The sequence below is a fragment of the Amphibalanus amphitrite genome, unplaced genomic scaffold (genome assembly GCF_019059575.1).
Source record: "Amphibalanus amphitrite isolate SeventyFive unplaced genomic scaffold, NRLGWU_Aamphi_draft 000307F_arrow, whole genome shotgun sequence".
NCBI classification, from domain to species: domain Eukaryota; kingdom Metazoa; phylum Arthropoda; class Thecostraca; order Balanomorpha; family Balanidae; genus Amphibalanus; species Amphibalanus amphitrite.
This window is the reverse complement of record NW_024881802.1, coordinates 436,116-456,242: the sequence shown is the minus strand read 5'-3', so window position 1 is coordinate 456,242 and position 20,127 is coordinate 436,116. Positions and strand designations below refer to the sequence as shown.

Genomic DNA, 20,127 nt, shown 5'->3' with positions numbered 1-20,127 from the left:
ATTATGTTCCGGTGAAGGTCAGGTCAAGGTCAGGTCAAATTAGGTCAAATTTCAAAATCGATATTTTGCATAAAATGGGTATCCATTCGATACAGCTCGTCACGGGGAGTTCAATGGTGGTTTTTGTTTTGCGCTACGTGGTCTAGAATTGCTAAAAATTTAGTTCAGAAATATGACGTCATCAGTTTTGAACAGTTTTCTCGCTATAACTAATCTACAATTTGGAATGTAGGGTAGACCGGGGCAAGTCGCCCCGCCAAGGTAAAACGCCTCACCGATGTTTCTCGGAACTGGCAAGGTTCTGGGGAAACATCCTCTCTTCTATAAAACGTGCACTACACCTTTTTTCAATCCGAATCGGCATCCGTTCATTCAATTACGGCAGCGGGCACCTTATCTCGACAGGCACTCCAACAACTCGACACTGGAGCACGCATTTCGACACGTTTCACGGATTTAGACTAGCATCTGTTGATATTCGACCAGGGTCAGTGAACAACGGCAGGGGCATTTAATATCGACAAAGGGCATTCTGTTTTGTCATATTGCATTTTACGTCGGCAGCTTGCAGCCAAGCTAGACAATGGTCAATTTATCTCATCAGTGAATTAAGCAACTCTTATCTTTTGGGAAAGGCATTTTAAGAATGTGCGCTAAAATGTTCCACGGTACTGTAAAGAGACACTCAATATGGGCGCTTGGTTGCTAAGTAACCACACCTTTTTCAATCCAAATCGGCAACCGTTCATTGGAATACGGCAACGGGCACCTAATTTCGTCAGTCGCTCTGGAACCTTAACACCGGTTCGTCCCTAACATCACCCGTTTCCGACACACAGGCTGACCTCATTCGAGGTCACCATCCTTGCGTCACTCTGTGACAATGAGGAAGCACTGGCGAATCCAAAGGTTGACGGGGGTCATTCGGGGCCTCGCTCCTTTCAACGCATCTAAAGTTGACAATGTTTTAGCCGTATTTCTTGCATGAAAAACAAAAATATTTATTTTTTCATTTGTGTCGATCTGTCGACACATTGTGAGTGGCGCTGACCGCAAGCGCGGATGGTTCAGGTCTGCCGAGATGGGAATGGGCGTGTCATCGGAGAGCGGCAACAATGTTTGCAGGACGGCGGTGTGGTCAGTCATGGTCAACTGTATTTCCGGACAAAAAACTGCCCTCTGGAAAGGTGGAAACTCTACGGGCTAACCCGTCGATCGCTTTGGCTGCATATCCGTAGCGGGACAGTTTTATACCGGCGCCTTGTCAGCCGCTGCAGCTCACCGGTCACTGGTAGACACCCAAATGCTTCCTCCGCATGATCCTCTCATCTCACGACTCTGACATGGCTTGGTAGCCTACTCACCCTCCATTCACAGAAAAAAAACGTTTAGACCTTAAAACAACGGCCTTGGCGTACATTTTGTATTTTGTGTTCCATTACTCCAAGGGAAGTCTAAGAAAAGGGAAAAAATGCTATAAATTCTAGTGGTAAGCATTGAAAACGCATCAATGTAAAAAGTATGGTTTGAAATTTGTTCGATTTAACTTGTTACACCTTTTTTCATTGCGAGTCGGCATAGATTCAATTGACCGTAACCATAGGCGGCCCAGTTCGGTAAATGAGCATTGTGTTAGACTTACTTTGGACTGTACGACAGTTTTCATTTCGTTAGTTTATCCGCTGTTCATTTTCGAACGGTGTCACAGTCTATATCGACAAGGGCATTTGATATCGACACTGACAATAGATTTAGTCTTAGTTCACTTAACCCGCGCCCTGCTGGGGGGGGGGTGTTTGAACACCCCCTTGTGGTTTTTCGCGAATATCTCAAAAACGGCGGCGCGGAGCGCCGCCGTTTTTGGTACACCTTATCATACATCAATTCTACACATGTTGTGAAAATTTCAGACCAAGGTCATTCAAGGTCAGGTCACCAGGTCACTTGAAGTGACCTCACCTCATAAAAACTTTCAATGTCTGTCATAGCTACACCGAGTGACCGATCGCTTTGAAACTTTCAGCGATTGCTAAGAGCAATAGCATGTACAAAATGTATATCTCAGAATTTTGATATCGATGACCTAAGGTCAGGTCAATTTTGCGACCTCCCCATTATAAGTCAATGGGAGAAAATTGAAATGCGCCTCTTTTGGATGAAAGACATTATAAACACTCCCAAACACCGAATTACAAGTGGTTTAGACACACTGAACTTAAAAATGGTGTCCGTGACCCTTGTTTATGCCCTGAGGTCATCTTAGGTCACGAATGGTATCTAACAGTTTTTCGCAAATAACTTTTGATAGAGGCATGCTAGAGCGATGAAAACGCCTTAGATGTGTTCAGCTCGACGATACGGATCGACTGATATGCAACATGACCCTTTCCGGTCAGGTCATGACCTTGACCTGAGGTCAAATTTTCAAGTTGACTTTTCAAGGTCAAGTTATAGTTCATTCGATGCGTCTTGACGAGAGGAACACGATGCCGGTAAAAGTAAGCTCGTACAAGGCTTGGGTCAAAAGTTATTGCAGAAAAACTGTTTTCAAAAAAATCGGCTATTTTTGCAGTTTTTGCCCCCTGCAGGCAAAACCGTTGACGTTAGGTCACATCTGAGAGAAATACTCAGAAAGGGCGTTAATAGGGCTATCGAATGCGTTTTTCCGCGGCGCTGTAGCTCTATTGGTTCCCGAGTTATGCGTCGGCTTCTTGGAAATTTTCGACATTCGACCTGGAAATCGGCGAAATTTTGCCTTCAATGACCTCTGGTGACCTGACCTTTGACCTGACCAAAAAATTGACCGAAGTGATTTCGTCATTATTTTTTACGCTCTTTCGAACGCCGCCTTCCGCGTATCGCTACGTGGCCCAGGAGCCGAGTTACAAGGGGGGGTGTTCAAACACCCCCCCCCCCCCCCCAGCAGGGCGTGGAAATCCAGGACCCCCAGCAGGGCGCGGGTTAATTTAGTCGCTTCTCGATTGAATTAGGCAATACAAAATGGATTTCGTTAATGGATAATTTGATTTTTATTTGCATTTGATTTTTTTTGGACAATGAAAATATGAAACATGTTTTGTTTTGTGTTGATAAACTATGCTGAAGTAGCAAACTGACCACGTGGCGTATCTATATCATTTACACTTGAACCTCTACTGGTTCCCGGTAGGCTAGGTGACCTCAAGCCAGGTCAGTGTGCTTGCTTCATTCGGTATCAAGATGCCGAGACTCCGCCATACCGTTTGTGCCGCGGACCGCGAGCGAATCATCCAAGCGTACCGTGATGGCAACGATTACGTCGCTGTGGCCCGCCGGTTGAGCGTGAAGAGGACCACCGCCTGGTCCATCGTGGCAAAGTGGATGCGTATTCGCCGTTCTTGAACCCCATTGAGAACTGTTTCTCTGTCTACAAAGCAGACCTGAAGCAGCGTCTTGGACAGGTGCAGGGTATACGCTGGACGATCGCGGCACGGCTCTGGCGGCAGGACACCGCGGCATCGGAACGTGGAGGAGCGCCATCCTGGAGGAGCTGGCGAATCAAGCGATGGCTGCCATGACCCAGGAGAAGGTGGCAGCTGCTTATCAACACGCCAACGCGTTCGTCGGCGCCTGTCTGGCCAGAGAGGACACCTGGGCCGGGTGACCGCACCGGCGCGGCGACAACTGGCGGCGGCGGAGCGGTCGGTTATGTGCACTCATTGTGCTGCTTGTGTTCATTGTTATTGCAGTGTTACGTAGTGTTTTTTATGTGGCATGGCCATTGGCCATACACAAATGAAATTTCGTTTATCATGTTGCTTTTTTACCAGAGGCATTTCAAGCTGATGAGCCATTACTGTGGATTAAATTGATTCGTTAACTGCTTGTATTTATTTGTTTTAAAATGTTGAAGTACACACACATAAATAAAGCTCTACTTGTATTGAAACCAAATTGTGTTGTATCGTGCAATGAGACTAAAAAGCAATTCTATGGTGTTTTATGAACGTGATAAGAATTCATTATCTGCGTATATTCGTAGAGACAGGCCGCGAGGACAATCAAACCAAATTCAATTATGGGTATGTCGATTATGAACGCTCAACTCATACATATTGATTATATGTATACGATGAAGTTTGATATAATCGTAAACGAAATTAAAAGACCTTTGTCAAAATTGATTCACGCCCGTCTATATCAGATGGACGTTGTCATATTCAGTGCGCTGTGTCTAAATCCACTGAACAGTGTCGAAGTTGTGCACACTGCCTATTTTCAATGCCCCTTATCGTGAAGGCGCGTTGTGTCGATGAGAGGCGCGCAAATGTCGAAAGACTACGCCTGTTGCCGGCTTAAATGAAAGAAGTCTATATGACCTGCACAGATGCCGACTCGCAATGAAAAAAGGTGTATACCGCCAACGAAACTGCATGACCATTGCCATTGTAAAATGAAATTTGCCTTTTTCCAATGCCCAGTGTCACAGTCCTTTGCCGTGTGCCGAAATCCATTGGCCAGTGTCGAAATCACGTTCATTGTCGACATTAAATGCCCCATGTCACGCTGCTGCACTATACCGAATTTGAGGCGTGGTTTGTCGAAAGCGCACTCCAGCTGACGTTCCTAATGCAGATCTGCCGAAACTAACTGACCAGATGCCGATTCGGATCGAAAAAAGGTGTAAACGATCATTATATGAGCAGACTGGAAAGAAATTGTGATGACGCTTTAGGGAGATATAGCCAAAAATGTGTTTTTGAAGTGATTTTTATGTTTTGTTGTCAGATTATGCATCATGGCGTTCTTTTACCGTCCACATCAGGTTAACGACTTTTATGTATTTTGAACGACTATTGTCTAACGCTTATAATGCCGGGTTGGTTCGTGTTAAATTATGTCTTCCTGGAGTGCAAGGCGTTGTTCTCTGACCGTACTACGTGATGGGGTAAAACGCCCCAGTAGGTCGCGGGGCAAAAAGCCCCATGGGGCGTTTCACCTCATGTGTTGTTCGGACTACCCACTTCCTAATGCTCGGTAGCTGGCGAACGGCATGTTTCTATGCATTTATATGTACTTTTCTCAGCAACTGGATGGCAAAGGAAGTATTTTGTTAACATTTGCATTGCAATAACTTATTATTTGGCCTTCTGAGGCAGGTGAAAAAACTGCTCACACAATAGTGTCGTAGCTGAACACCTGATAGGATGGAAGGTGCTAACTTCAGTGCCGTGCCTCCCAAGGTCTAACGGACCTCTCATATAAGATTTAGTCAACTAGCATGTTTAATCTTTAATCTAGAGTATGGGGCTTCTTGCCCCAGGCCGTGGGGCGTTTTGCCCTGGGGTTGGGGCAAAACGCCCTATTTGCAGTTGCTTCACAAATCACTTCCTAGCTGGGAGTCCGATCATAAGTGAATGAATTTGAGGGGTGGAATTTAAAGTAAAATGTCCAAAGAACGCATTGAGCACAAATTTGGCCTTCCAGGTGATGTGGGACAAAAATTATGTAGCAAAATAAATTATCTGGGGCGTCTTGCCCCAGGCTACCCTATCGCAGGGACTATCACATATATTCCGTTTTTTTTTTTTTTTAATTCGGAAACAATTTGGATTTTTTGCGTTTTTCTTAAAAAAAAAGAGTTTTTTGAATTTTTGGGGTCAAAATTCCAAAAGTTTGAAAATCCGAGTCCGCAGTTTTGTAGCGCTGTCTTTCGTCTACATGACCATATAAAAAAGTTTGAAATTGCTTTGTAAATGTAGCTTTTGTGAGCGTTTCAAGATTTCATGTTTTTTTTTTGCTCATTTTTGCACGAACATGACCTCAGTTTGACCTCAATAACTCCTGACCTAAGGTGACCTAAGACTTGAAATTTTGTGTGAAGGTGTCAAATTGATGCCCGGGAAGGTACTGAAAATTTGACCGCGCTGCGCGCCGCCATTTTCTTGCTATTCAGGAAAAACCACAGGGGGCCTAATTGCCCCCCCCCCCAGCGGGGCGAGGGTTAATTTGAATGAATTATAGCTTGTAGGGTCCTGAAACAACACAGCACACGCAATTATGTGTAACTTCTAATCTACGAGTTAATTAGCTGATGCATATTATTTTTTCCAGACCAAGGTCAGCGTACGTGCCACAATGCTTTCGGGTGTCCAGCGGAATACATATACTCATATAAGAATACATATATTACATGAATACATATATTCAGTATATTGACTGAATACATACGTATTCAGTCGTCAATCCCAATGCACTGACGTGGAACTCTACCGGCATATGTCTTCATGGAAAACATCGCATTTGCCTTATCGTACTACCATAATTCTAATCCGTCTTCAGCACTGGTCCTTATTTCGTCCTCCCCTCCCACTCCGGCTGCGACATCAACATAGCAAAACTCCTCAGTACGGGACTGAGGCACACCCCCCATTTCCCTTACCTGTGTGATTTCGGATGTATCCTCTCGAATCCCCAGTTCACCAGCTGACGTCGGATCTCTTCTCCGGTGCTATGAACGATCAGCACCCGATCACTGATATTATCGACAATCAGATTATCACCGCAATCTTCATCACACCGCGCCCGCTGTCACCTCTCCGCGTCTCGCTGTCAGTACTCACTCAGCCCCCTCGAGTCCTGCCGCCCGCTGTCCCAGCCAATCAGCGGCGGCGGTGGCCGGCCGCGGAGTCACCTGACCGGCGGCACGCAGACCGCCTCGGGCACTAACCGCCCGCGGGCTGACCGGCGCGGTCGGCGGCCGGGCCTGCGCAGCCTCCGGCTCTGGCGGCCAGCCGGGCCGACCGGCGCGGCGCGTCGGGGTCGTATCGACCTCTGCGCCGCCCCCGCCCAGCCCCGACCCGGCGCGGCCGGCAGCCAGCCCATCTGCCCACCGGTCATCAGATGATTCGGCACTGTCCCCCGCCCCCGGAGTCCATCTCCGGCGAGGGGATCGGTCCCAGGACACCGTCCGCCGCGCGGCCGTCCGACCCCGCCGACCGGGGCGGGGCGGCGCCCGGCCCCGCGGGCGGGCTGCGTCAGCCGTCCTCGAGCCAGCTGATGGGGAAACAACAGCTGAGAACACACCCCTCGGCTCCCTCCCAACGCAACAAGAGCTGCTGACCTGCGCACAGCCGGCACCCGCAGCCCTACCCCGGACAAAGGAGTGCGGCATCTCTATAGGCTTACACGAGTCTCCCCCCAAAGCTACCATGCCTCTCTCATGCATGGCAATAAGTAATGCACGATCTTGCAGGCAGAGCAGCATTCGTGCTGCTATAAACCTCCAGTAGACAAATTGATAGTGTGGACGAGGGATGAAGCACCGTGATCAGAAAATAACTTCTCCATTTCGGCTGTGCCATCAGAGGTCGGGTGAAATATTGCCGAGTCATGGAAAACGAACTGGGATAGATAGGAAAGGCGGAGCCGACATCCGCGACAAACGAGTCCCCGGGCGAATAAAATGCCGCAGAGAAATGGTGAAACGCTGAACGCTTGGCATTTGAGCAAACATGATGAGGTGGAGAATGGAAAAATGTGCATTTGCATTTACATCACATATGGATGCCTAATGTTTGAAACTTTGCACAACAGCATTGTCTTTTGATAGTTATGTTTATCGTTTCTATAATTCGAGCCACAAATGATAGAAAGTAGGCTGGGAAGTTAAGTGCAGCAATGATCTGCGTTATAACTGATGAATATTTTATATCTATATAACTGTTGATATAAATGTTAGGTAAGTGTTAATAGCTTACCCTCGATAAGTCGTCATTAAATTGCAGAGTTAATGGTAATCAAACGTCTTTATAACAATATTAAGTTTTATTTTATAAAGATTTAACGAATGGCAATATGAATGGGTTTACGCCACTGAACTCTATATTCGTTTACGCTTAACAGTTCTAACAAAGATCATTGCCGCATTAAAAACGCCCAAACCTACGACTGATCGTGGATGATTCAAAGTTGAATCTGTGCTGAGACTGCTCACTTTAAAATCGTCTTCGGATAAGTTTCCAGCAGAGCCAGAGTCATCTTCTGCGTAAGTAAGTTGTTTTCAATTCAATCAGTCATCTTCTGCGTAAGTAAATTGTTTTCAATTCAATCAGTCATCTTCTGCGTAAGTAAGTTGTTTTCAATATCTGACCATGTTTTCATTCGAGAATTCTGAACTGAACTACCAAGGAAATCAGCACTAGAGTCGGGTCGTGACACGAACTTGTGAGAAACAGGGCGGTGAGATGGCGTCGAGTTCCGTACTTCTTGTAATGCACTTTCCTCGAGTTGGACCACAGTTTCCAGTGTGCCATTCCATTTTGCCGCTGTTATGTTTCGCTCACAGGGCGGAGTAGAGAGCGCTTGCATGTTGGACAGCGATAATCCACCGATATACCGAGGAGCGGTCGGACGGAGCGCATCATTACAGCCATAACAGGGGACGATAGCTGGCTTCTGGACCCATGAATGACTGATGAGCGGCCTACGGGCGCACGGGGCGCTGCCGGTCGAGTGACCCGCAATGCGACCGGACCCGCTCCCGTCCCTTCTGCGATAGCTTTAGCGGCAGGGGCAAGGAGTCGGGTCTGTAGGTGCCGGCGAGTGTTCATATTCTTTTTACTTTTGCCAAATTGTCAGGGAACTCAGATTTGTTTTTCAATAGAAAAACACAATTCTAAAGAATAGTGTTTTAACTTTTAACTATTGACAACAAACCTTCGGTTACTTTCAGATCCCTACAGATAAATCTAAGTGTTCTTCCTGAAAGTCACTACTCATGAGATACATGCAAAATGACATGACCAAGGTATACCTCGGGGACACAGCAGAACGGTCAAGCCAGCTGCCGAACGCCTCAGGATGGCCAGAGGCGCCGAGGGGACGCGACGCAGAGACAGAGTGTCCCCGCGGAGAGACAGAGACAGAGGTGCCACAGGATTATCTCAGAGCGGACACGGGACAGAGGTGCCGCGGGGACACCTCAGAGTGGAAGGAGGTGCCACGGGGACACCATGCAGAGCGGACAGAGCCGCTTCCGGGACTGCCCGGCGCTCGGGGACCGCGGGAGCTGCCCACGCTAGCAGATGTCGGCCCCACCGGCCAATGGGATTAGCCAGTTCGTTACATATGCATGAAGTCGCCTGTTCAATTTCGCCCGGTGACACCTGGTATGTTTATTGTGCTTGCCGCGCTGCGGTGCAGTGTGACAAACTTAGGGAATCTCGGAGGCGTATCGCGATAAACGGAGTAGATTATACATAGACGATCAGATGTGCTTATTCGGACAGCATGTCATTTGTAGCAGTAGTGGCACGGTAAATACCAATGGACATTTGCTGTGTTGTCGCGTAGCGTGCTAGGTTATAGGTCATGGCTTAATCAATCGTATGGATAATCTTTAGAGTCTAGACACTGCTCATCCCGAGGTGAGCCAGATAATAATCATGAACCGTGAAAACAATTCAAGGGGGAAGGCGGCGCAATATACCTAATCAGTGTGTTATCTTTAATTAATTAATATCACTTGTGCTTATCATTCACGATATTTATTAAATATTACGGATTGCCGTTATACTGGTATCATCCTTATCACCATTGGGTATATTTATCTGTAGTCTGTACCTATTCATTGGACATTTTCTTAGACATATTTTGATGAACAATAATCTTTCAGCAATTACACCTACATCCTGTGACCTACAGGTAGTAGGTACGAGTTCACGGGTTGGGGACCTGACATGGCCCTATCAAGATTGCACACCTTTATAATCAGAGTCACATAGGTCACTGAAAGTTTTAACCGGAAAACATTTATTATAAAGCCCAAGTGGCTAGCTAAAGCCATTAGTCCCAGTACGTCGGAGAGGTTAAAAGTTGTGCCGTTCTTTAACTAGTCTCGCAACAAAAAATGTATTTATTGCTCAGGTTTACGAAAGAAATAATTGACATTCGCTCGTGTCGGCCTTCCTTCTTTCCCTCCTCTCTATCTTTATCGTCTCTCTCTCCCTCCTCTCTCTCTCTCTCTCTCTCTCTCTCTCTCTCTCTCTCTCTCTCTCTCTCTCTCTCTCTCTCTCTCTCTCTCTCTCTCTCTCTCTCTCTCTCTCCCCCTCTCTCTCTCTCTCTCTCTCTCTCTCTCTCTCTCTCTCTATGTGCCCCACTCATCACCCTCTCTCCACCCCTCCCATCTCCGTCGCCCGTCTCCACCCGTCGTCTCCCGGTAAGTGTGCCGACTGTGGCACCATCGCTCGCTCGCTGGTGTCTGTCAGGTCGCCTTTGGCGTGGTAAGTGGTCGCCAGTCGCCACTCAAGATCGGCTCGGCTCGCCGGACCGTTCAATATATCGGCGGCCAGTCAGAGAGGGGAGAGAGCAGCCGGATGGTCAGCTGACCCAGCGCGGCGGCCAGCACCGGGCGCAGACGGGCAGGCAGACGGACAGACGGACGGACGGGCAGAGCAGACAGACAGAGATTCGAACAGACGGGCAGACGGACAGACGGACAGCAGACGGACAGACGGACAGCAGACGGACAGACGGACAGCAGACGGACAGACGGACAGCAGACGGACAGATGGACAGTCAGACGGACGGACAAACAGACGGGCAGACGGACAGACGGCTAACGGACTGACGGACTGACGGGCAGAGCAGACAGACAGAGATTCGGACAGATGGACAGCAGACGGACAGACGGACAGACAGACGGACAGACGGACAGACAGACGGACAGACGGACAGACAGACGGACGAACAGACGGGCAGCAGACGGACAGACGGACAGACGGTCAGATGATATGTAGACAGGCAGCGCAGATGGACAGCCGAACGGACAAAGGGGGGACAAGCAGATGACCTTACAGACAGACGGACGGACAAACAGACGGGGAGACGGACAGACGGACTGACGGACTGACGGACTGACGGAGAGACGAACTGACGGACATTGACCTACAGACGGACAGACGGACAGACGGACAGACGGACAGACGGACAGACGGACAGAAGGACAAATGGCCAGACGGAGAGACGGATGGATGGATGACGAGGTAGATGGACGGAGAGACAGACGGACGGATAGTGGACGGACAGAGGGATTGACAGACGGACAGACGGACGTACCGACCTACCTACGAATAGACAAACTGGAACAAAGGAACAGACGGATAGACGGCCGACGTATGGGCAAATCACAAAAGAACAAATCGACGGATGGACGGATGGATTTTGCTTCCTTATTCGTTGCTGCGCACATTTGACTTGACATTTCAAAGTCGCCGAAATGATTTTTTGTCTTTCCATACGAAATACGAATAAACAACAAAACTTCGTTAACTTCAAACATTCTTGGAGGGAGCAATCACGGTACATGGAATACTAGGTAACACCGGTTTGTCCGCTCAACACAGGGCCAATGGTCACCACTTCCTTCAGCTGACGTCTGTGACATTGAGCTGACCTAGGATGATAAACAGCTGACAATTTAGGCCATTTGGAGCTCACTTGACAGCTGAGGAGCGTGATTTAAAATATAAATATTTGTCAGGCACTTACAAAAGATATTATTCACCAGTCATTTTTTAAGCACATTCTGTCATAAATTAGCTGACTCCCTCTGGTCTTCCACACGGCAGAAAATGCAAGTGCAAATTCTGCCGTCTTGAAGTGAGCCAAACGCTTATGATACACATGATCGTTTCTCTCAGAGCACAACGGAAACTGCGAGAAAACAAGAGAGAGTCGGACTCTACAAATGAATGAATTTGGAAGAAAAATAGCTGTATTTTTTCCTGTGGAAATGTTGACTTTGAAAACATTGGCCATCAACTTTAAAATTGCCCCCGAATATGAAAATGTGTGAATTGACAAAACAGGCAATCTTGCTGTTTTTGCCCAAGTTTGTTCATGATTGAGAGAGATTCGATGCGAAAATGCACTGATATATACTTTTGAAAGCGAGGTCTCGATCAGTGTGTTAATTTTGATTTTTAACTTAACGCTAGTCCCACTTTTCCCTCCAAGAAAATATATTTCCCAATTTTTCAATAATCATATTATGCGTCATTGCTTTAAAAATAAAGAGAGTCGGACCGTAATTCTTTCAAAATGACCGATAATGCTCAATATCTACCGGAATATATCAACAGATTGGCCAGACTCACTGGCTAAATATGTTTAAATTGCATTTTTCTTACTTTCTGCAGATTTTCCTGCAAAATTTTACTGTAGTTTAAGCTGCGTTTCCTGCAGATTGTGTTCACAGACCAATGGGAGACAAGTATTTCTTCATCAACAGGTTTATTCGCCATCAATTGGTCTAGCGGGTGTTTTTCGCATGCGCAGCTTATGTCACAGCAGCGTAAGAACACGTTCCCTTGAAATCATTATGGATATTTCATGGATGAAGGAGAATGTAACGGAAGTTAGCCCACATTCAGCCCACATTCGGCCCGCGTATATATCTTTCCCGAGCGAAAAAAACAAACATTCCAGTTTTTTGGCGCTTTTGTTTCAATTGTGGTGGTTCTGTTCGAAGGCTCATACAGATGGTGTTTGCGCAAAATTTCCAACGGAAAATCACCGACTATTTAGTGTCGACAGCTGCATATTAACTTTTTGAACACGCCTCCATCACTGCTTGTTTATTGGCTGTGTCTGTGGTATTGGGCTGTGTTGCTGTATCAGTATATACCGTGTGTTGGTGGGTGATTGTGATAATATTTTGATGATTAACCTTTTTATTCAGCGGTAGAGACCCACACGTTGACTCCATTATAAATATTGTCTCTTTATCATGAAACAGACTCAGAAACCTTGGCATGAATGCTCTCAGGCTCTCAAGAGAATGTTGAAATTCAGGTCTCAAAAGATTAAAATTACAATAATGAAATGTTTCACCTACCTTCCAAGCCATAAACACTCATACTGGTACTGGATGGAACTTAAAATAAAAAACAGGGGTGGATAATTAGGGGTTTGTAGCACCCCCTGGGATTTTCCACCAATGAAGTACCTATATGCTGCAGAGACCAGGGCCCTGTTTCACAGTTGATAGCAGCATGCTACTATCAAATTGCGCGAGCTGACGTAATGTGATGAGGTCACACTAATGTCGTTTCGTGTAATCCGTGAGCTGTGTTTGGAACAGAGTTGCTGTTTCGTTGAATGCTATGTGTTTGATCGCGCGGCCGTGAAGCTGTTGGCAGCAATATTTGATGACATCACACAGATTGACGGCGTCATGGTTTGCTGATGTTTCCATGGAAGCCCAATTTGACACGTGTGATAGCAGCGTGCTGCTATCACCGGTGAAACAGGGCCGAGAATAGCATGGTCTGTGTTGCACATATTGATGCTGAAGCTATACCTATCAAATGTCTTTCAGATAACCTACCGAGTGTTCACATTCATCATAAATGCAGTCATTCTCCGGTATGTTACATCTGATGTCCTGGGCATCATCAATGTCAGGTATGCACCCTTTACTTTTTTCCTTTCATGCATCAGTGATGCATCCAATGTCTGAGTTCCTAAGTAGAACATATGCTATTTTCTCACCAGAACTGTAGTGTGTACTCCATAAGAAAAATGCTAATTTTTCATATGTTTCTAGTTGAACAGAGTTTGTTCTTATTTTCTAGTTATTGTATAAAATGAAGTAATATACGGTTATCTTCATAAGCATGAACCGAATTACCTGTTCCTTTTGACTGACATTCAGTTCTTTTAAGTGTAGTTTTAAAGTAGGTAAATCAATTCTGTTCAAAGTTCTGAAGCCCTAGTCTGCTTCCCAGGCCGGCTCTACTCTACTCGACTGCCACCTTTGTCAGTGTGGAGGCTTTCCGTCGGGCGGCGCTGGGCGTGACAGAGAGCAGCAAGTGGCGCCAGGCCATCAACTTGGTGTGGCTCAGGTACATCGCTCCGGTCCGGACATCAGTTTAACTCGAAATGGTCACAGCTGTTGGGAGAAGCTGCATATCGGCAGTTCCCAGCAAGAACATCCCAAGTGTCAAATTTTCGAAACTGTGATTTTCATACCATTCGACTCAGCTCGACGAGCTGAGTCGAATGGTATAGAAATCTCAATTTCAAAAATTTGACACTTAGGATGTGCTTGCTGGGAACTGTCGATATAGGTACCTACTTCAAAAACAGGTGTTGTTGTGGAATGTGGACTGTGGAGGCAGTCAATGGGTAGCAGCTAATCGGCACAGTTCTGTTGAGTAGTAGTGGGTTTAAAAGGTCATTGCCTCGATAAATGACGTTTATTTCTTCAGATGTGGGATCGTCATAGGCACATAAGTATGTAATGTTTTATTGCCAGTGAATTGAGTGTATTACAAAAGAGCAGTGTTGTAATTGCCTCTGACTGACGCCCCGCTCCCCTGTTAGCGTGCCCGTGTCAGCGGCGGTGTCGGCGGCGCTGGCCGGCCTCTGGCTGCACGCGCTCAGCCAGCCGGCGCCCGAGGTGACCTCAGAGTACCGTCTGGGCGTGTGGGTCACCGCGGCCATGGTCGTACTGGAGACGGCCGCCCAGCCGCTGGTCATCCTGGCGCAGGCCATGCTCTTTGTCAAATTGAAGGTGAATGACGGCGGTGGGGTGACGCAGAGGAGAGGAACAGGGTGTCAGGGGAAAATATTTGAGGCGCGTCGGTTCCCCGATGACTCTGCTATATCAGTGAAATTATATCCGAAGCTCAAATCGCCTGCTGTGACAGTCGTTTGCGGATCGTCGATCGTTCACACCGCGTTGAAGTACTGTATTCTCCCTACCTTGCTGGCATATGTGGATTATCTCTGACTCTCTTATCGTCTTCTCGCCCCTCCCCATCTCCTCTCACCACTCTCTCACCCACCCGCTCTCCCTCTCTCCCAAGGTGGTAGCCGACATGGTCAGTCTGTGCAGTCGGGTGGCGCTCAAAGCCTGGCTGATCGCCCTGTACCCGTCCCACGCCATCTGGGCCTACTGTGTGGGCCACGCGGTCAGCTCCGCTCTCCTCGTGGTCATCTATTACGGCACCCTGCTCTGGCACGTCCGCTCACCGGATAACTGTCTACCGGTGAAGTCGGCGAGCGAGCTGGGACCCAGACTGGTGCCGGGACAGGTGAGGCCAGTGAACTATTTGTAAAGGGGCGGGGTTTCAAATGAAGTCAAGCGTTTTCGCGGTCATAGTGGTTTCTTTTGGCCAAGTCGTCGCATTCTTCGTTTCATTTAGCTAGAACTTTAGGTCTAAGGCCTCTTAGATTGCAGTCAAACGGTATTAAGACCTACCTGTGTTACAGACAGCTCTCGGCAGCGCTGGATCGAGTATCCTCAGAAATAGAGCCAAAGTTGTGCTGCCACGTTTTCCCAGCAACCGCGTCTGCCTCTAACATTTCCTGTCGCGACGGTGGCGATGTGACCCTTGCTGCCATCTCTCTTCACTGATCAGTAATACCTCTCCTCCCCTCCCCGTCAGCCGGCGCTGGACCGTGACCAGCTGGCCCTCACCTGGAGCTTCTTCAAACAAGGCCTTCTGAAGCAGTTGCTGACGGAGGGCGAGCGCTACCTGATGACCGCCTTCCACCTGCTCGACTTCTCCGAGCAGGGCCTGTACGACGTGGTGGCCAACCTGGGCAGCCTGGCGGCCCGCTTCCTCTTTCAGCCAGTCGAGGAGAACGCCTACGTCTACTTCTCGCGCACAGTGGAACGGGGAAAGGTAGGTGGCAACGTGGCTGATTGTGTGGTAGGAGGTGTTTGATGTTAGTTTTTTGTTTGTTTGTTTTTTTACTGAGGAGTAGTGGCATTTGGTGAAAATATCAGTAACGTTGACCACAGTGTGTCGATGCCCGGTGAGGCGCCGAAAAAGCTGTAAGCACACACTCCTCTGATATTAGCCAATTATACTCGTAGCTACTCTTCATCTCCGCTATAAGTCCTTACTGCCAGTCGTTGTGATCTTCATCTTGGTGTCTTTTTTGTCATTCAGTTTGTTTTGTTGCCCAGCTTCTATCCTTCTGGCCATCTCTCCCCTTCTCGCCAGTCACTGGAAGGGGACAGTTTGGCACCTCTCTTCCAGCCGGTGCCTGACAGCTCCCTCCCCCTCCAGCCGGTGTCTGCGGTGGCGGGCCGGGTGCTACACGACCTACTCCGCGCTATGAGTCTGACCCTACTATTGGTGCCAATCGGAATTTCTTTTCTTGGAATTCCAATTTTTGTCCAATTCCAATTTGGAATTTGGACGGAATTCTTAACATTTTTTGGAAATTAATCGGAACACAAGGCCTTTAAAATTTAAAATTTTAAAACGGAGGCCTTTAAAACGCTTTTAAACACTTTTAAAATTTACGCAAAAAATGCAAAAATCGTTAAAAATTGGAATAGCCCCCGCTTTGGACAAAATTGGAAATTTACTTGGCAATTTCTTGGAATTGGATCGGAATTGGAATGGAAATTTCATGAAATTGGCACCACTAGACCCTACCCCCTCTCCCTGCAGCCGGTGCCTGCCGCGGCGGGCCGGGTTCTGCACGACCTGCTGCGCGCCATGAGCCTGCTCGGTCTGGTTGCCGTCACGTTCGGCTGGAGCTACTCCCACCTGCTGCTGCGGCTGTACGGAGGCGCCCTGCTGACCGCCGGTCCGGCCGTCAGTCTGCTGCGCGCCCAGTGCGCCTACGTGCTCCTACTGGCGGTGAACGGAGTGCTGGAGTGCTACACGTTCGCGGTGATGCGCCAGGAACAGATCAATGGGTAAGTGCCGTGGAGGGTTTATGGAAAGCAGTCGGGAAATGGTCGGTGGCTTAGTAAGCAGTGAGGTAAATTAGTCGGTAGAGGCTGAGCGGATTAGGAAATGACGTTCTCATGTTGGTTTTTGTTGTTGTTAGACTGCCTTTTGCGGCTAAAGGCGAAGTGGAAAGGCTGGCCAGTCGTGTCGATAAAGTGAAGCTAGGAACGTTACTATCGGGCGCTTTGACAGGTGTTGTGGCGTTTTCCGGTGTTTCAGGTATAACCGGAAGATGGTGCTGCTATCTGTGATATTCGTCATCTCGACAGGGATCTTTACTAGGCTATTCGGCGGGGTTGGATTTATCCTCGCCAACTGCGTCAATATGCTGACCAGGATATACGTTTGGTGAGTTTTTGTGTTTTTGAATAGATTTGATTTGTCCTAATTGGTCTAATTATTTACATCATTATCCAATCTGTCATGGATAGTCAATATCACGCTTTATTCGCCGATCTCGATATACTTGGATCTCGTTACTTCACCCGTCCATCGACTGATACGAATGTCTGCTGTCCCCAATAGTGTCCTGTACCCCTCTCAATTCTCATCCCGTCCCCTCCCCGTATGCTGCTGGTTCCCGATACAGTGTCCCGTGCCACTCTCAACCATCATGTCTTCGTCCCATTTTCTGCTGCTGCTGCCCGCTCGCCCCGTCCAGTGTGTTGCTGGCGCTTGATGCAGTGTCCCGTACCTCTCTCACCCTGTCCCCGCCCCTTGTGTCGCCAGTTACCGGTTCGTGGCCGGTCTGCCGCTGGAGCCGGCGGTGTCCGTGCCGCCGCTGCTCGGTCTCCGCCCGCCGCCCGCCGTGGCTGCCGCGCTGGTGACCGCCGGCCTGCTGGCAGCCGGCTCCGAGAGCTGGCTGTACCCCAGCTCCGCCGCCGCCCATGTGGCTGTGGGCGCGCTCTGTGGGGCCGCCGTGGTGGCCGCGGCGGTGTACAGCGAGCCCCGCCTCCTCCAGGCGGTCAGGGAGCGGGTCGGGGATAAACTGAAGCGCAGCTAGGGGGGAGTGCTACTCACATGGTCACGCAGGGAATAGGGGTTGTTTTGTTGTGATATTTATGTGCATTTTGGGTTGAATATACACCGTGCCTGTCAGTAGAGTGGATCTATCAATTTTAAGACTGGTGCGACTGCAGGGGGCGTTGTGGCTATCGCCCATTTGAGAGCTGGACAGTGCTTGAAAGCAACTTCCTACCGATGAATTTTGGCATTCAGATCCTAATTATAGCCATTTGTGATGGACGATGGCGATGCAGGGGACGGCAGAGGAGGTGTGGGGATGGCACCTCCCTGGAGCTTATGGTAATCGCGGAATCCTATTACCGTTTACCACCACTGCACAGCCAAAGTGGTAAGACCGGAGAGACGCGATCAGGCCGGATTGCCAGTTGTCGATTCCTCTATCGTTGTGGAGGTCGCTTGCAAAGTGAGATGACTGCTTTTCGTAGAGGGCGGTAAAATCGTGGCCGGTTAGCGTCTGGTAGGGCTTGTAGAATAATGATGGGCACGACCGGGTGCTGTATGCTATATGTGGTGACAGCGGCGTTCCTGAGCGTAGGGTGCATCTCCTGCTCTGAAGTCCAGAAGTCCTTATCGTTCTTGTGCATTCACTTTGTCAGTGCCTGATGTCAGTGTCAGTGTTTGTCAGTGTTTCATTCTGTAGCAGACATGCAGTCATATTTGGTTAAATAGAACCTTGCAGTCTGAGGCAGTCTTTTCATTACAGTACCTCATTACAGCGTCTCATTCATTACAGTTCAATATTTAGAAATGCAAGACATTACATATTAGGGCCGATCGGGCATAGAAATACAAAACAACAGTATACGCTCGCTGGCTATTATTCTGAGACTCAGCATTGAACCTGCCATCACTACAATACAGGAGGCGACAGGTGTAGAGGTGATGTCATACTCATCAAGTTCTGCCGACTTGACCCACAAGTTGACTCCATCATAAATATTGTCTCTTTATCATGAAACAGACTCAGAAACCTTGGCATGAATGCTCTCAGGCTCTCAAGAGAATGTTGAAATTCAGGTCTCAAAAGATTAAAATTACAATAATGAAATGTTTCACCTACCTTCCATCGCCAAAAACACTCATACTGGTACTGGATGGAACTTAAAATAAAAAACAGGGGTGGATAATTAGGGGTTTGTAGCACCCCCAGGGATTTTCAGAATTCTCTACCGCTGAATAAAAAGGTTAATCATCAAAATATTATCACAATCACCCAGCAACACACGGTATATACAGCAACACAGCCCAATGCCAGAGAGCCAATAAACAAGCAGTGATGGAGGCGTGTTCAAAAAGTTAATATGCAGCTGTCGACACTAAATAGTCGGTGATTTTCCGTTAGAAATTTTGCGCAAACACCATCTGTATGGGCCTTCGAACAGAGCCACCAAAATTGAAACAAAAGCGCCAAAAAATTGGAATGTTTGCTTTTTTCGCTCGGGAAAGATATATACGCATTCGGCCCAGCCCAGATTGGGGCTGCCAAATCTAGGGAAAAATCTAGAAATCTAGGGAAAAATCTAAAAACCGTTTTACGCCTAAACGGCTGGAGGAAACTGAAAAATAAGACCACCATTTGAAAGATCTCTTCACCCCGGACCTAATGATATGGTTAAATACCGGATCAATTTAACCAAAAGCATGATTTAACCAGGATGAAAATTTTCGGTCAATGGGGCGGCCCCTACGATTTTCTTCAAAATCGGCATGGTGATACTACAGGCCCAGATGACCAATCTGGCTGAAGAAACCCCTATGGGCATTGAAATCTATGGGGTAAAAACACCCTTGGAAAGTTTTACCCACGCATTTCTGGCAAGACTATCGCACGCATCCCCCCAATATGGGTACCATATGAAAGCCCATGAAAACCCAAACAAAATGGCGGGGTAAAATTTACCCATTACCGCATCCAGGGTAAAACTTACCCAAGATGAAAATTTTCGGTCAATGGGGCGGCCCCTACGATTTTCTTCAAAATCGGCATGGTGATACTACAGGCCCAGATGACCAATCTGGCTGAAGAAACCCCTATGGGCATTGAAATCTATGGGGTAAAAACGCCCTTGGAAAGTTTTACCCACGCATTTCTGGCAAGACTATCGCACGCATCCCCCCAATATGGGTATTATATGAAAGCCCATGAAAACCCAAACAAAATGGTAGGGTAAAATTTACCCATTACCCCATCAAGGGTAAAGTTTACCCAAGATGAAAATTTTCGGTCAATGGGGCGGCCCCTACGATTTTCTTCAAAATCGGCATGGTGATACTACAGGCCCAGATGACCAATCTGGCTGAAGAAACCCCTATGGGCATTGAAATCTATGGGGTAAAAACGCCCTTGGAAAGTTTTACCCAC

The 20,127-nt window shown here is 47.9% G+C and overlaps 2 protein-coding genes across 5 annotated transcripts in view; one reads left to right on the top strand and one right to left on the bottom strand.

Moving 5' to 3' along the window:
• Positions 1–6,706, bottom strand: part of LOC122388069 (serine/arginine repetitive matrix protein 2-like) — a 119,858-nt gene extending 113,152 nt beyond the window's left edge. For 2 of the 4 annotated variants that reach the window (XR_006257727.1, XM_043378850.1), the window contains exon 1: positions 6,422–6,677. The gene's annotated coding sequence lies outside the window, so the exon portion shown is untranslated. Of the gene's footprint in view, positions 1–6,421 lie in introns of all 4 variants that reach the window. The other 2 variants (XM_043378848.1, XM_043378847.1) reach the window with 2 other exon arrangements.
• Positions 6,707–12,609: 5,903 nt separating this feature from the next.
• LOC122388081 (protein RFT1 homolog) lies at positions 12,610–18,449 on the top strand. The gene is made up of 9 exons (XM_043378863.1): positions 12,610–12,635; positions 13,361–13,446; positions 13,770–13,886; positions 14,368–14,557; positions 14,853–15,080; positions 15,435–15,674; positions 16,455–16,705; positions 16,959–17,087; positions 17,469–18,449. Exons 4-9 carry the CDS (start codon positions 14,486–14,488, stop codon positions 17,740–17,742), a joined length of 1,194 nt encoding a protein of 397 aa, XP_043234798.1. The 5' UTR covers positions 12,610–12,635; positions 13,361–13,446; positions 13,770–13,886; positions 14,368–14,485; the 3' UTR covers positions 17,743–18,449.
• Positions 18,450–20,127: the final 1,678 nt, after the last annotated feature.

Bases quoted from the DNA above. Each gene is read 5' to 3' on its own strand.
- LOC122388081 (XM_043378863.1), top strand. From the start codon at position 14,486: ATGGTCGTACTGGAGACGGCCGCCCAGCCGCTGGTCATCCTGGCGCAG. The intron at 15,675-16,454 runs GTAGGTGGCAAC...CTCTCCCTGCAG, and splicing joins GCACAGTGGAACGGGGAAAG to CCGGTGCCTGCCGCGGCGGG. The intron at 17,088-17,468 runs GTGAGTTTTTGT...TTGTGTCGCCAG, and splicing joins CTGACCAGGATATACGTTTG to TTACCGGTTCGTGGCCGGTC.